Source organism: Ricinus communis, chromosome 3 (assembly GCF_019578655.1).
Source record: "Ricinus communis isolate WT05 ecotype wild-type chromosome 3, ASM1957865v1, whole genome shotgun sequence".
NCBI lineage: Eukaryota > Viridiplantae > Streptophyta > Magnoliopsida > Malpighiales > Euphorbiaceae > Ricinus > Ricinus communis.
Genome location: NC_063258.1, coordinates 23,734,346 through 23,748,779, shown reverse-complemented (window position 1 = coordinate 23,748,779; position 14,434 = coordinate 23,734,346). Strand labels below are relative to the sequence as shown.

General features: G+C 30.1%; 1 protein-coding gene across 1 annotated transcript; it reads left to right on the top strand.

Annotated features, from left to right (window-relative positions):
* The first annotated feature begins 8,429 nt into the window (after positions 1 to 8,429).
* LOC8270719 (translation initiation factor IF3-4, chloroplastic) lies at positions 8,430 to 12,359 on the top strand. The gene is made up of 9 exons (XM_002533181.4): positions 8,430 to 8,761; positions 8,837 to 8,876; positions 8,987 to 9,046; positions 9,459 to 9,511; positions 10,247 to 10,302; positions 10,403 to 10,436; positions 11,309 to 11,381; positions 11,483 to 11,575; positions 12,017 to 12,359. Exons 1-9 carry the CDS (start codon positions 8,490 to 8,492, stop codon positions 12,158 to 12,160), a joined length of 825 nt encoding a protein of 274 aa, XP_002533227.1. The 5' UTR covers positions 8,430 to 8,489; the 3' UTR covers positions 12,161 to 12,359.
* Positions 12,360 to 14,434: the final 2,075 nt, after the last annotated feature.

The following is a 14,434-nucleotide window of genomic DNA, read 5'->3' as shown; positions in this document are numbered from 1 at the left end:
ATTATATAATATAAAATTAATTAATAGATTAATTTTTTATATAAATAAAATAAATTTTTAGTTTTAAAAGTAATAATATTAATTATATAATATAAAATTAATTAATAGATATTCTTTGTACTAATAAGATTTTAAAATTCAATAAACTAAAAATATTTAAAAATAATTAATTTATTATTAGTTTCAAAATATTATAAATTAATATTAAATATTTAAAATTTTATTAATATTAATATTTAAATCGTATCTATTAATTTAAATTTATAATTAAAGTAATAGTAAGGTCGTATATTTAGAACTTGAATAATTTATGAGTGAACATAATCCTTAAATTTTATTGGTTTCCAAAATAATTTATGAGTGAACATAATCCTTAAATTTTATTGGTTTGTCTTTGGAAAGAGACTTATTGTAGAATGAATCAATGAAAGAATAATTTCTAACAACGTCTCATGGTGATGTTGGGTTTGGGCTCGAGTCCTAGTCTTTGAATCTTAGATCCCTCTCATTTGAACCATTTTTAAGACGGCCAAGCCCTGTAGAAGCCTTCACCGTACGGCCGGAGAAAAATCTTTCACTCATTGAAAAGTAAAATCTTGTGACGGGAGAAGTGATATCTTACAAGTGTTGCTGACTTAACATTTAGGTTTCGGCATACTAAACATTTTCTTATCCAATTCCATTTATGAGAGATTTGAATTTTTAGTTTGTTATCTCTTTCATAAAAATAAATATTTTTCGGTGTCTAGACTGAGCAACTCAAACGATAATTAGTGTTGAGTTTGGAAATTTTTTTTTCAAATTTTAGTTTTTTTTTTCTATTTTATATTCTAATTCTTCCTGAATAGCCTGGATTCTCCCGTCGAGAGTCACTTTGAAAGTATTACCTAAACTCTTCCGACTGAATATGATAAAGCCTATAAAACAACGAGCTACTATCATTTCTTCATTATAGATTGAGATCTTCTTCGAACTTAATGCACAAATAGATAGAATAGCAGCAAATAACATCTTTCTAGTCTGCATATTCGTGGAACTCAATCTCATTTAGAAAGCTTATCTCTATCTTTCAGCAACTGAACAGGAAGTGGTTTAGGAAAGGACTTTAGAATCGGATGCACTCGCCCAGCGAGAAAGGCCCTGACCCTGCCAACCAAGTCAAAATCAAAAAGAAAGAAGAGAGATTTTCTTAGAAATACATTTGAAAGAAATTAGTTTATAGAAAATTAAAAAACTAATATATTTAGTCAAAATATTCTAAATATATCTTTTTAGTGTCTAATAATAATTTTTAAAAACACCTAAACTTGAAAACTTAAACTCTTATTTAAAAGATAAGTTAAGAAACATTAGCTTCAGCTCACATGAGTGTGTATTCAATTAAAATGTTTAAAGACTTTGATGGAGTTTAAAAGTTAGAATAAATAATAATTTTGAAAAATTATATACAAGTCAAGGGATATTCAATATAGACTTTTAAAGAGTTTTAAAAAGACTATAAAACTTAGGGGATATTTAATTACAATTTTTATAAAGTCTTCAAAAGTACTGTTAGTTTCGGTTTACATGACTAAGGAGGGTGTATTCAATTAAGACTTTTAAAGAATTGGATGAAGTTTAAAAGTTAACGTGTATTCAATAATAACTTTTAAAAAACTCTGTATAAGTCATATGAAGTATTCAATATAAACTTTTAAGGACTTCAAAAAAGTCTATAAAAATTAAAGAGCATTCATTTATAACTAGTACTTTTAGCTTCAGCTCACGTGACTAAGAAGGTTGTATTCAATTAAGACTTTTAAAGATTTTGATGGAGTTTAAAAGTCAGAGTATATTCAATAGTAATTTTAAAATTCATATGAGGTATTCAATATAGATTTTTAAAAACTTTTAAAAAGTTTATAAAAATTAGGGAGTATTCAATTATAATTTTTATGAAATCTTTAAAGTAAGCTAGTATTTAAAAAATCATTAATTTTTACAGACACAAATTTTTATATACTTTTAATTACTTTCTTATGCATTGTTATGAATAAATTTTTTTAAGATTTCTCTTTTACTTTCTTCAAGATTTCAATAGACTTTTTTATAAAAACTCATATTTTTTCTTTTCAAATTCTCGTGTATTATCGTCTTCATTTTTCTTTACTATATTCTCCATCTTAAAAGATATAAGAAATTAGATGAAACTTTATAAGCTAAAAATTATTTACTAATAATATTCTCTTATACTCGCACATACAAAAAATTAATTAAAAGGGGCCTCATAAAAATATGAATTTTAAATAAAACACTTAATGAATTGATTTGAACAAACAACTCCAACATATATAGACTTTTAGGTTTTATTAGAAAAATTATTTGGATAATTTTTTCTATTGGTAAGAGTAATTATCGGTTTAAGTATTTATCAAATAATTAGTAAACGTGATTATCGTTGATTTAAGTATTTATGAAATAAGTAATAAATAAAATATAACTAGTATGACATGAACTTTGTGGTTTAATTGGAGACAAATTATAATATGATAATTTCTTTTTAAAAAGAATTATTCTCTTGACAAAAAATATAGTGTTCATGTTGTGAGATAAAAAATTTATAAATGGTATGAATTTTATACAATAATGAAATGAAGTCCGTTACTTGTGTATGGAGTTGTATATAACATTATGTGGAATAATGTTTAAAGAAAATATAAAAAAATGAAGAAAATAATAAAAAATGATTAAATTTATTTTTAAATAAATAAATAATAGATAAATAATAGTATGTAAAATTCAATAAAAGTCTATAAAATAATTTTTAAGTAAAGTTTGTAAAAATCATTCATAAAATCCTGAACTCTGTAAAAGTCATTAAAAATTTAGAAACTCTTTAAAAGTAATTTATTTAAAAAAATTCTATAAAAATCTTAATTGAATATAATTAATTAATATACCACTATATAAAATTAATTTCATTTATGAATAATGTAGTAGGCAAATTATTCACACACAAAGTTACTTAGTGCGGTTTAAAAAGACACAAGTCAAAATATACATTAACTTTATTTAAGAATGACATAGAAATAGTCGGTATAAGAATTTATATTTGAAATAAATAAAAGTATGTCTATAAAATAATAAAAACTTTTAAAATATCTAATAAGATGAACAAAAAAATATCAACTTCATTAGGAAAATTATTTTTTTCATAAATATGTTTTTTTTACTTTTAATTTTTAATTTACGATTTGGTTGAAAGAAACCAAAAATCAACCAAAACAATAAATTTAATTTTTTTTGAAAAACCTTATTTTTAATATTTTATTATAGTAAAAATGTAAAAAAGTAAATTTAATAAAAAATTAAAAATATGAGGATTTTGGATTTTTTTTTATAAAATAAATTAAATTTAAAATAAATAAAATAAAGTACTTTGTGGTTTTACCATTTGATAATTTTCAGTATGTAGTTTTTTTGACAAAATAAAAGTATGTGGTTAAAATCGTGATAAAACAATATTCTACCCTTAAAAATTATTTATGGGTAATGATTTAGCCATCTTGAATTTGATGAATTATCATTATTATATTTTCTTTGTTTGATAATATGAGTTCAGAGCTTAGTAACTTAAATGTTATTATTTAACCGCTGAATTAATATCATCATATCAATAACTTCTTAAACTGCAATTTAACTAGGGCTGAGTATGGATCTCGGTGATTCCCGCCCGAACCGAATAACCGTACCGAAAAGTACCAGAACCGAAAATAACTGAAAGTTTTTATAACCGAATTGTACTAGATCCGATTTTTTTTTACTATTACGGTATGGTCGGTTCTTTAGTAAAAAGCAAATCATGTACCGATCCGTCTTGTCTTGATCCGGACCAAACCGTAGAACAGAATTTTTTACATATATTTATAAATAATTATTTATATTATATAAATAATACATATTAAAAAAATAATACATATACTCTGTAAAAAACTATTTATATTTAACTATAATATTATAATATACTTTATACTCTATAAAAAATATAAGTTATATATATTAATATGTCACATAGTATATTGATACTAGTAATCTAGTATACATACTATTTTTCCTTATTTTACTTTTAATTGCTTGAGGACAACCAATGAGCTAGTGTGGGGTTATTTGATGTGCGTAAAATACACACATCTAAATGAGGTTTTTAAGATTGATTCTATGGACATTTGGATGTGAATTGGTCCCAACACTCACCCTATGTGTCTGTTTGTGTGCATTAGGTCCAAAAGAAGTTAAAGAATGATAAAGGGAAGAATTGGAGCATAATTGGAAGTCAAAGCTGCCGAAACGAGCTAAGTATGGGCATGATGAAGTTGAACATGGCCGTGTTAGTTTCAACACTGGCCGTATTCCCAACACGGTCACAAACACGGCCGTGTTGGATGCATCAAACATCAAAGAAAAAGAAGCTTTTAGGGAGCACGACCACAGAGAGTAACACGTGCATAAACACCAGCCCGTGTTGGGAACACAGGCATCAACACGGCCGTGTTGTCGTCCACAGGGGGAATTAATTAAAATATAAAAAAATATATTAAATTATATTCACAGTTTAATTTTTTTCGAAAAGGATGAAACAAAACTTACAAAAAATTGTCAAAACATAACAAAGTTAGGGTTTTTCATTCTTTGCGTTCCCAGTCGCCCATCATTCGCCATTCCGTCGCCCTTCCCATTGCTTCTCGTCACCCATCGTTGCCGCTGTTCCCATCGCTTCCCGTCGCCCATCGTTGGTCTTCCGTCGCCCATCGTTCTTTCTTTGTTCCGTCGGGTATTATTCTTTGCCATTTTTAACGATGAAATCGTATGGTTGGTATCTTTGTTTCTTGTTTTAACGATGAAATCTGTTTTAGTCGCCATTTTATTCTTTGTTCTGTTGCATTATTGAACTGTTTGTGCAGAGTAAAACTTAAGCTTTACTCTTGATAATGATTCGCATGCTTTACTCTTGATAATGATTCGTATAACTTAACTAGGACATGTTTAAGGACGACTGCCATTGAATTAGTAAAAATAATAGTTGAAAATGAAAGTGCACAAATTAAAAGATGCATATTTGGTTATATTAAATTTATAACTTATCTATAGCAATTAAGCTTTAACTTAATTTTATCTTATATGTTGCAGTAAAGATGGTAAAACATGGAGTTAGCCAACTATCCAACACTAAGAAGAGAAAAACAACTGATTCTACTTCTTCAAACAGCAATGGCTTGTGGTTAGCTTCAATTCCACCTCCATCGAAAAATAATGCTTCATCTGCTGGCAATAACAGTATCGCTGCCTGTTCAAGTAAACATCCATGTCCAGCAACAGAAAAAGAAAAAAAAACTGTTGACACTAATGAAGGTACTAACACCGCTGATCCACCTTCTTCCTCTCCTAGTAAAACTAGGTCATTTGTTTGGTTGCATTTTGAAAAAATTAAGAACTCTGATGGTAAAGAGACGAGTAGAGTTAGGTGTTTATGGTGTGGTAAGAATTACCAAGGTGGTAGTGCCATGGGAACTTCGGGTCTTAGGAAACACTTGCGAGTAACCTGTAAAAAATTCCTCATAAACAACAGTTGATTAATGCAGAGATTAAGAAGGACAAATCGCAAAAGACCCTAACGTTCTTAAAGTCCATAAATACAGAAAGTCCTAAGATTGGAACTTGGTGTTTTGATCAAGAAGTTTGTAGGAAAGCATTAGTTCGAATGATAATTAAAGATGAATTACCTTTTAGATTTGTGGAAAGGGAAGGGTTTAAAGAATTTATTCAAGTTGTTGTACCTAATTTTATTATTCCTTCTAGATTCACCATTGTGAGGGATTGTTTCAGTTTATTTGCTGAAGAGAAAAAAAATTGAAAGCCATTATTGCAACACAATGTCAAAAAGTCTCTTTGACCACTGATACTTGGACAAGTGTGCAAAATTTAAGCTATCTTTGTTTGACTGCTCATTTTATAGATGCTGATTGGAATATGCATAAGAGGATTATTGAATTTTTGTGTTGTTAAGAGTCATAGAGGTATAAATATAGGTAATGCAGTAGATACTTGTATGGAGGAGTGGGGTATAAAAAAGTCATGTGCATAACTGTTGATAATGCATCTAATAATGACACTGCTATTCAACAGTTGAAGAAAAGATTATTAAAGAAAAATGCATTTATTTTGGGTGGAGATGCATTTCATATGAGGTGTTTTGCCCATATCCTTCAATTAATTGTGAAAGATGGACTTCAAATATCTCAAGTTTCCATTAAAAAAATTAGAGATGTTGTGAAGTACATTAGAAGTAGTCCTCAAAGAATGGATCTATTTAAGAAGGCTTGCGAGTTAGCAAATTTAAAGAATAAGTCCTCTTTACAGTTAGATTGCCTAACTAGGTGGAATTCAACTTATTTGATGTTAGATTGTGCTTTGGGCTATCAAAAGGCTTTTGATATATTGGAAGACATAGACTCCAAATTCCTGGCTGATTTTGGTGATGATTTACCTAGTGAAGTAGATTGGACTAAAGCTAAGGTGCTAATAAAGTTTCTTAAGAAATTCTACGATGCTACTTGCAAGCTATCTGGCACATTGTACTCTACTTCAAATCTTTATTTTCCGGAGGTCATAAAGATTTTAAAAGAACTAGATGCTTCTAAAATTATTAAGGATAGTGAGCTAAGTCAAATGACCATTGAAATGCGAGCTAAATTTGACAAATATTGGGGTTCTTTAGATAAAATGAATGTTATGTTATTTGTGGCTGTTGTCTTGGATCCTAGGTGCAAATTAAAGTACTTGAAAGCTAAGTATACCATTTATTATGGTGAAGATGAGGCAAAAAATTTGAAAAAAATGGTGAAAACAGCTTTAGAGTTGATGGTGGATGAATACAAGATAATTGAGGATCAATTACATATGGGTGAGGTTGTAGGAAGCTTAGAGAAATTTGCATATGATAGTGGGCCAAGTGATATGGAAATAGAAGAAGAAATTGATGAGTTCTTTTTAGAGGAAGAAGCGCAACAGAATCTGTCTAAGATATCTGAGTTAGATAGATACTTCGAAGAATTTGCAGAAAAATTCACCATTGATTTCGATATCTTAGCATGGTGGAAGGTGAATTCAGTAAGGTATCCTATCTTGTCCAAGGTTGCACGCGATGTATTGGCTATCCAAGCTTCAACAGTAGCCTCTGAATCTGCATTTAGTACTGGAGGACGAACTCTAGATCAATATAGAAATTCTTTACTTCCTACAACAGCGGAGGTCCTCATTTGTTGTCAAGATTGGCTTAGAAGTTCAAATAAACCTATCCAATTAGAAGAATCAATAGAGGATATTAAAAGCATAGAGTCATGTAACATTTCTTTACTTACATATGTTTGTTTATTTTTTATGCTGTTAAGTCTTATTGACGTAATTTTTTACTTTTATTGTAGAAATTATTCAAGATCCTGAGATTGATGAGTCACTTATGCCAAGATTAAATGTGGAGTGCTAATTTTAAGGGGAGGTAATAACATTCCTTTGCTAATTTTGGACATGTATTTTAGTGCTACATAAAGTTTGTAAATTTATTTATTTTAATGATTGACATCTGTAAAATATTTTTATGCTACCAGTAACATATATTTTAATGGTTTCTATTTGAATATTGAATGAATTATTGTATTTGCAAGTGACTGAATTACGAAACAGGTTATTCAAAAATGTGATTGCAATTTTAATTCAGATTTTCATGCTACTTTTTTTAGGTTGGTAATCATATTTGCTCTAAATGTATTTGATTAAAGATGAGATTAAAGTTGTATTTTTAAAAATTTTTGGAACCGAAAATAGCACCGAACCGAACTGTATTGAACCGTAAAATTGGTACAATACGGTATTGGATCTTTTTATGTTTGGTACGGTACTGGTACCTTCAATTTTAAAATAACCGAAGTTTGGTATGGTACTGGTGATTTATAAATAACCGAATTGGACCGATCCGTGCTCAGCCCTAAATTTAACGGTTAGATAAAAGTATTAACAATTATTAAGCTTTAAAATCATGTTATCAAACCCGAACAAATCATGTTAATAATGATGATTGATCATAGTAAAAATGACCGAATTTTTATAAACCAAAACTTTTTGACAGTAATATACCTTCTTTTTATAACGATTTATAACTACATATATCTTTTGGGCTAAAAGAATATAAGCTAAAAATTGTAAAAGAGTAAAATCATCAAAATATATATATATATATATATATATATATATTACTTATCCCATTAATTTATTCTTAATGGGCTAAACATCCATGTATAGTTAAAAAGTGGACCTAAAAATTGAGCAACCAGTCCAGCCCAAACCCGAAAGGAACCAACTTTCGTTCTAAACGAAAAAAATAAAATTTCTGGATAAGAACTTTTAAATCTAAAGTTAAAGCTGCTACCCTGCAGTGTCTGCTCCATCACCAAGCCATGGCTGGGATCACCACCAGCTTCCCTTTTAACCCTCTCCTTACCCAATTAACAACGGCAACCAAAACGACTCAGTTTATTCTTTCATCTCTTGAATCCAAGCTCTTTGGACTCCGTTTTCACTGCTCTAAACCCGACTCTCTCATTTCTCTCTCCCGCGCTTCCGTTGTCACCTCCGCTCGCTTCGGTGGTGGGTTCCGTTCTTCCGGCGACCGGCGGTCCAGGCAGAGTGATTCTGAAGATGACCACGCTCTTGATATATCTACCATTAGGTGTTTATTTATTTTTTGTTTAGTTTTTTTTTTTGGTGAGATTAACTGAATTTGAATTTTGTGGATGTGTTTCAGGTCAGCTACTGTGAGGCTTATTGATGAGCAGCAAAATATGGTTAGTGTAACTATGGGAACTGGAATAATATTTAAAGATAATTGTTTCTTTTTTGGTTAAAGTTTATTTTTAAAAAGATTACGTAATTATGCTCAGTGGACTGTCTGTAGGTTGGAGTGGTACCTAAAAGTGAGGCAATTCAAATGGCTGAGAATGCTGCACTTGATTTGGTATGCAATATATTTACTCATTCTCACTTACATAAAACCACCGAGTTTCTTACTATTAATAGTTTTCTTTAGTTTTATTGTTTCTTTACATGATAATATTGCATTATATGAATTATAAAGATGTTTTTTTTTCTTTCATTTGTGCACAAGGCATTGTCTCATAGACATGCTTGTTTAGGTCTGATTAATGATTCTTTTTCTAGAGCTTATTTGCATGTCAGAACTAATGTTCTAGTTTATGACCCTCGATAATTGATACTCTTTTGATGTTTCAAAAAATTAGTTTCCCCATGTTAGCTGGCGCAGCTGTGGTTAGTACTGCATTTGACAGAAGACAGAAGTTTTATACTATTCTTATTTTAAAATTTTTGAGCTTCTGATGTGTGCACATTTTATTCTGTTATTTTTGCAGGTGATATTATCCCCTGATGCTGATCCACCAGTTGTCAGAATAATGGATTACAAGTATGATAACTTTTGCACTTCTTTTTAAAATATATAATTAATTAAGAATCAAGTTTCTGCATGTTTTAATATTCAAATATTTCACATATTTTGTGTTTTTCCACAATCATTTTAAAATTCCAGAATATGTCACTGTTGCATTCCACAGTTTTTTCTTGCTTGCATATCAGGTAATGCTATACATGGCATCATTTAGCAATTGTGACAGAAGTGTTTTCATAAGTATAGAATGAGGGCTTGGCTTGCCTTTGAATTGTGGTTTACTAGGTTATTATCCAATATAGCTCTTTTATTAATATTGGTATTTTCTCTTTTCTGTAATTTCTCGACTTTATCATCTACCAAATTTCATTTGCCTTTTCCACTGTTGCATTTTTTTTTGGACAAGTGACTAGATTATCTTTTGTACTAGCCTTAACACACTATTATCTGGATTTCTTTTTCTGTTTGAATATCAAATAAAATTGGACTAGCCACTTATGCTTATCTACCTATTGTGAGGCTATTGATTTGTGCGCTTGTAAATTAAGCGCTTTGAGAAACCTAAAGTTAATGTCCAAAAGCAAAGTGAGAAGGGATAAAAATCACATGCTGCAGGAGGGGGCTGATGCTGACCCATTTATAAATGTCATGTCTAGTTTCATAATCATACTAAATTCTTATACTATCTAACAGTGATCGCTTTAGCTTTTCCAATTGGAATTTGCATTAATACTTTCTTTACTTGTTTGTCAGCAAGTATAGATATGAACTGCAAAAGAAAAAGAAAGGACAGCAGAAGAAAAGTGCTGGTGAATGTTTAATCTTTTGTAGAGCTTGATGCATTTCTGGTATGTGTAAAGTCTCTATTATGAGAGCACAAACTGACTAAAGTATGCTATTAAATGTCAGCAACTCGCATGGATCTGAAGGAACTTAAGATGGGGTAAGTTGCACAGTCTTATCACATGATTATCTTATCCACAATCTTGTGTATTATTACCAGCTTGTATCTTTCTGTAAAATTCTAACCTTTTAATCTCATGAATTGCAACCTGCTGTCCTTACCTGCAAAACACGATGTCCTTATCTTTTGTAATCTTTTCAAGTGGATGTTTTCACATTGATTGCATGCTGTTAAATATCCATCTGAAAACTGATGTATCAACTTAGTGAAAATCTGGAACTTTATGATAATCAGTAGAAAGCTGATATCTTTGTTAAGTTTTAGGGCAGTTGGAGTTGATATTCAATATTTCCTTTGTCTCTGAAGTAATTTATCCCTATGGTAAGCTGAAAGAAATAATGTGGTAGATATAAACATTTGTAATTCCCTTCTTATACATATCCACATTCATTTCTGGGGTGATAAGGAACCTCAGTTTTGGTAAAATTTCATGAAGTAGTTAGCTTGCTAGAGTATTTGGTTCTTGCTTCTGCGCTTAGGCTACTGGATACCACTTGGTCACAAGGCTGGTGGTGCTCTGTCTCTAAATATAAACATCCCTCTCTCTCTCTCTCTCTTTTCCTTTCCCTTTCTCTAACACTGATTCCTGGGGATAAAGCAACTAGCTAGCTAGTATCTGTGAAAATTTTGAACTCTTGTATTCATGGTTTCTGCTTGTGCTGTTGATGCGATTGCTAATGTTGGAAACATGATTGGTATCTTGAATTCAGAACTCGTGTATGTTTTATTGATTTTGTCATTATGTGGTTTAAAAGCTGTGGTGTAAAAGTATCAGACTGGCTATACTGTTGTGTTTCTGTTCTTAATTGAAATATGCCTGTTTTTCTTTCTTACTTTATTTTTATCTACAGTTACAACATTGATCAACATGATTATGATGTGCGTTTGAGAGCTGCTCGGAAGTTTTTAAAAGATGGTGACAAGGTTGTTTTAATTTTCTTTCTAGTGTTACCTTACCTCTGCAGACTCTAATTTCATATGTAGGATGTCAGTTCTGAGTGAGTTATTGTGTTCATTTCTTTCAGGTTAAGGTCATAGTGAACTTGAAAGGCCGTGAAAATGAATTCAGAAATATTGCTATTGAGCTCATCAGACGTTTCCAGAATGATGTTGGGGAGGTAGTTCTCATGTGTCATGACTTCTATTAAGTTTGTGTATGGTTAAATGCCATATTTAAGGAAGAATGAATGATATACAACATGTCTTGGAATGTTGAAGTTCATGATACTCGTTGCAAGATCAAACCAAAAAAATAGAAAGAAATCGGAAAAGAAAAAAAAAAAAAACTTATTTCGTAGGCTTCTAACTGGGCTGGGTTGCATCTGTTCATTGCATACTACCCTGCTTCAAGCAGAATCCAGTTCAAAATTGGTTATCCTAATGGGCTTGTACTTTCAAATAGATTAAAACCCCATACATCTGAACACCACTCAGTATCAACTCTCTAGACTTTTTCCTTATCACCTCACCTGTCATTCTTGATTAAATTGGCTATGAATTTTTCTGCTAATAAATTCTTTATTAATTCTCTAACTTGCATTTGATGCTGCAATTTGTAGCTTGCGACTGAGGAGACTAAAAACTTCAGAGATAGAAATATATTTATTACTTTGGCACCCAATAAAGCCATTCTACAGAAATCACAGGAGCCACCAAAGAAAAGGGACAAATCAGCTGTAAACGAAGTGTCAGCTGGTGTGTGATTGCATTTGGAAGTTCCATGAAGAGTTTCAACAAAGGATAGATGGCAGGTATCACCCCTTTTGATTTATTAAACAGGCTTAGGATCCGTGTATGTATAGTTTAGTGTAATACGACATGTATTATAACACACCAAATTTTACAGCAGAAACAACCTTTTGTAGTCTTAATAATTGTGAGATTAGCTAGGACTTTACATCATTTGTTTATTTACTTTTTGTATGTTTCAAGTCTGAAGTAGTGTTGGGGCTTATACAGTAAAACCTCTCTACAGTCATACACTTAGGACCAAATAAAATTTATGACAATGACGAGGTTATAACTTAATGGAGGTTTGAATACTAAAGTTTTTCTTTGGACTTAATACTTAATCTTGTTAGTGAAATACTAGAAACTAGAGATAGGATAAGTAAATATCTTCATATTATAGAAATAAGATTGATGAAATAAAATAATATTACAGTAAGATAAAACATAGCATAATATAATATTTTTTAATCTTATATATACAAATATTACTATATGGAGGAATATTTTCTTAAGGCGGGACTTCAAAATTTAATAACTTATTACAGTAGAGAGTATTGGCCTAAATTGGGACCGTAATCTTTTATTACTATATAGAGTATCACTATAGAGAGATATTACGGTAGTTACTTTATTCAATTAAATTGCATGAATAATTATATTTTCATATTAGAAAATTAGTAACATTTAGTTTGAAGCTTGAACCTATTCGATAAAAAACAAATCCACAAGTCCTTTAAACCCTGTTTTAAAATTTCAGCACTTTTTTCATCTATAAATTGTTACTGAGAATATAATTTCAAATTTTAAGTAAATGAATTAATAAATTACAATTTAATATATTTTTGGTTTCATTTTTTCCAAGTAACTTTGAGATGTAATTACTAAAAGCCAAGCATGTAAAACTTTATTTGACAATATTTTATATCCGTTTAACTTTGTGTTTAACTCTTATCCTCTTGAGTTCACAAGCTATTGTTTATATAGTGGATACAAAACTTAATCAGTTTCATAATATTTTTAATAGATACTCTGAATGTTTGGACAATGATGCAATAGTAATTAGTCATGAATTAGAGATAGCTAATCTCATTTAGGCTTTTGAACTTTTGTTTTTCGTACAAACTCATGGAACACAATGCCTCAGACGTTAATAACAGCGCTGTTAAGGATATATATATATTGTAGAAAGCAAATATTAATAATGTAGTTAGGAATCATTCATGAGAAAGACTATATGTTATTTCATAGATTATAACCATTGGATGATACGGTGGAACCTCTTGTAACGGATGAGATTTTCATACTAATTGATTGTTGATTCTAAATAAATGTTTACTTTTTTTTAGTGGTTACTTCTTGAGTAGTTTTTCATCCAATGGATGACAAGTAACAAGCATAGATGAATAATTTTTGAAGTGAGGTCACTGATGTCTCTTAGCATTTGATATGAAATATAAAAGTACACAGAGAGATTGTTTATAATTAGATTGAAGAAAAAATTGAGAGTTCAGGGTTTAACTAGAAAAAGTAAAAAAGATAATCGATGGATTAAAAACAAATTGATATTAGTGAAGTTAGAGGAGCTGACTTACGAAATAGGCAAGCTCTGGACTGATATACAACGATTAAGAGAAATGTAGGAATGCAGGATATAAGAAATAAGTATGTTAGTGTAACGGAAGTTATTATAAGATATTGGATGCTCTGAAATACATCCAAGATGATGTTAGGGCTATGAGCCTTACAGGGTTATCAAGAAATGTTGATAAGAAAGACTCATTTAGTCGATAATGTTTCATGGTTGAAGAGTTAGAGTCAAGCAAAACTCTCAGCGTCAAGTGCAAGTGAAAAATAAAAGAGAGCTCGACATCTATCTAAAGATGAGATTTTGGCTATGGAAACTCCAGAGGAGAATGAACTCAATAGAAAAAAAATTAAGCAAACACTGTATAATATGTTTAGTACGGGTTCATCATTAAATAAATGAAGAAATCTCGTTTATTTTATTACAAATTGTTTTTAAAGACTTTCTAATGCGATGGAATGCTATCTAGGTAGTAAATTAATTGGGTTTATGCACGTTCCATATAAGGAGTCTAAACCATACAAGGAGAAATTACATTAACTATTTTTAGATTATAAGGAAAAAGAAATCCAAAACCCCTATTGATAAATCCTATTTATTCCCCTTTTCAATGGCAATGAGTAATAAAATGAGTGCTGAAGATGCAAAAATGGTGAAATAT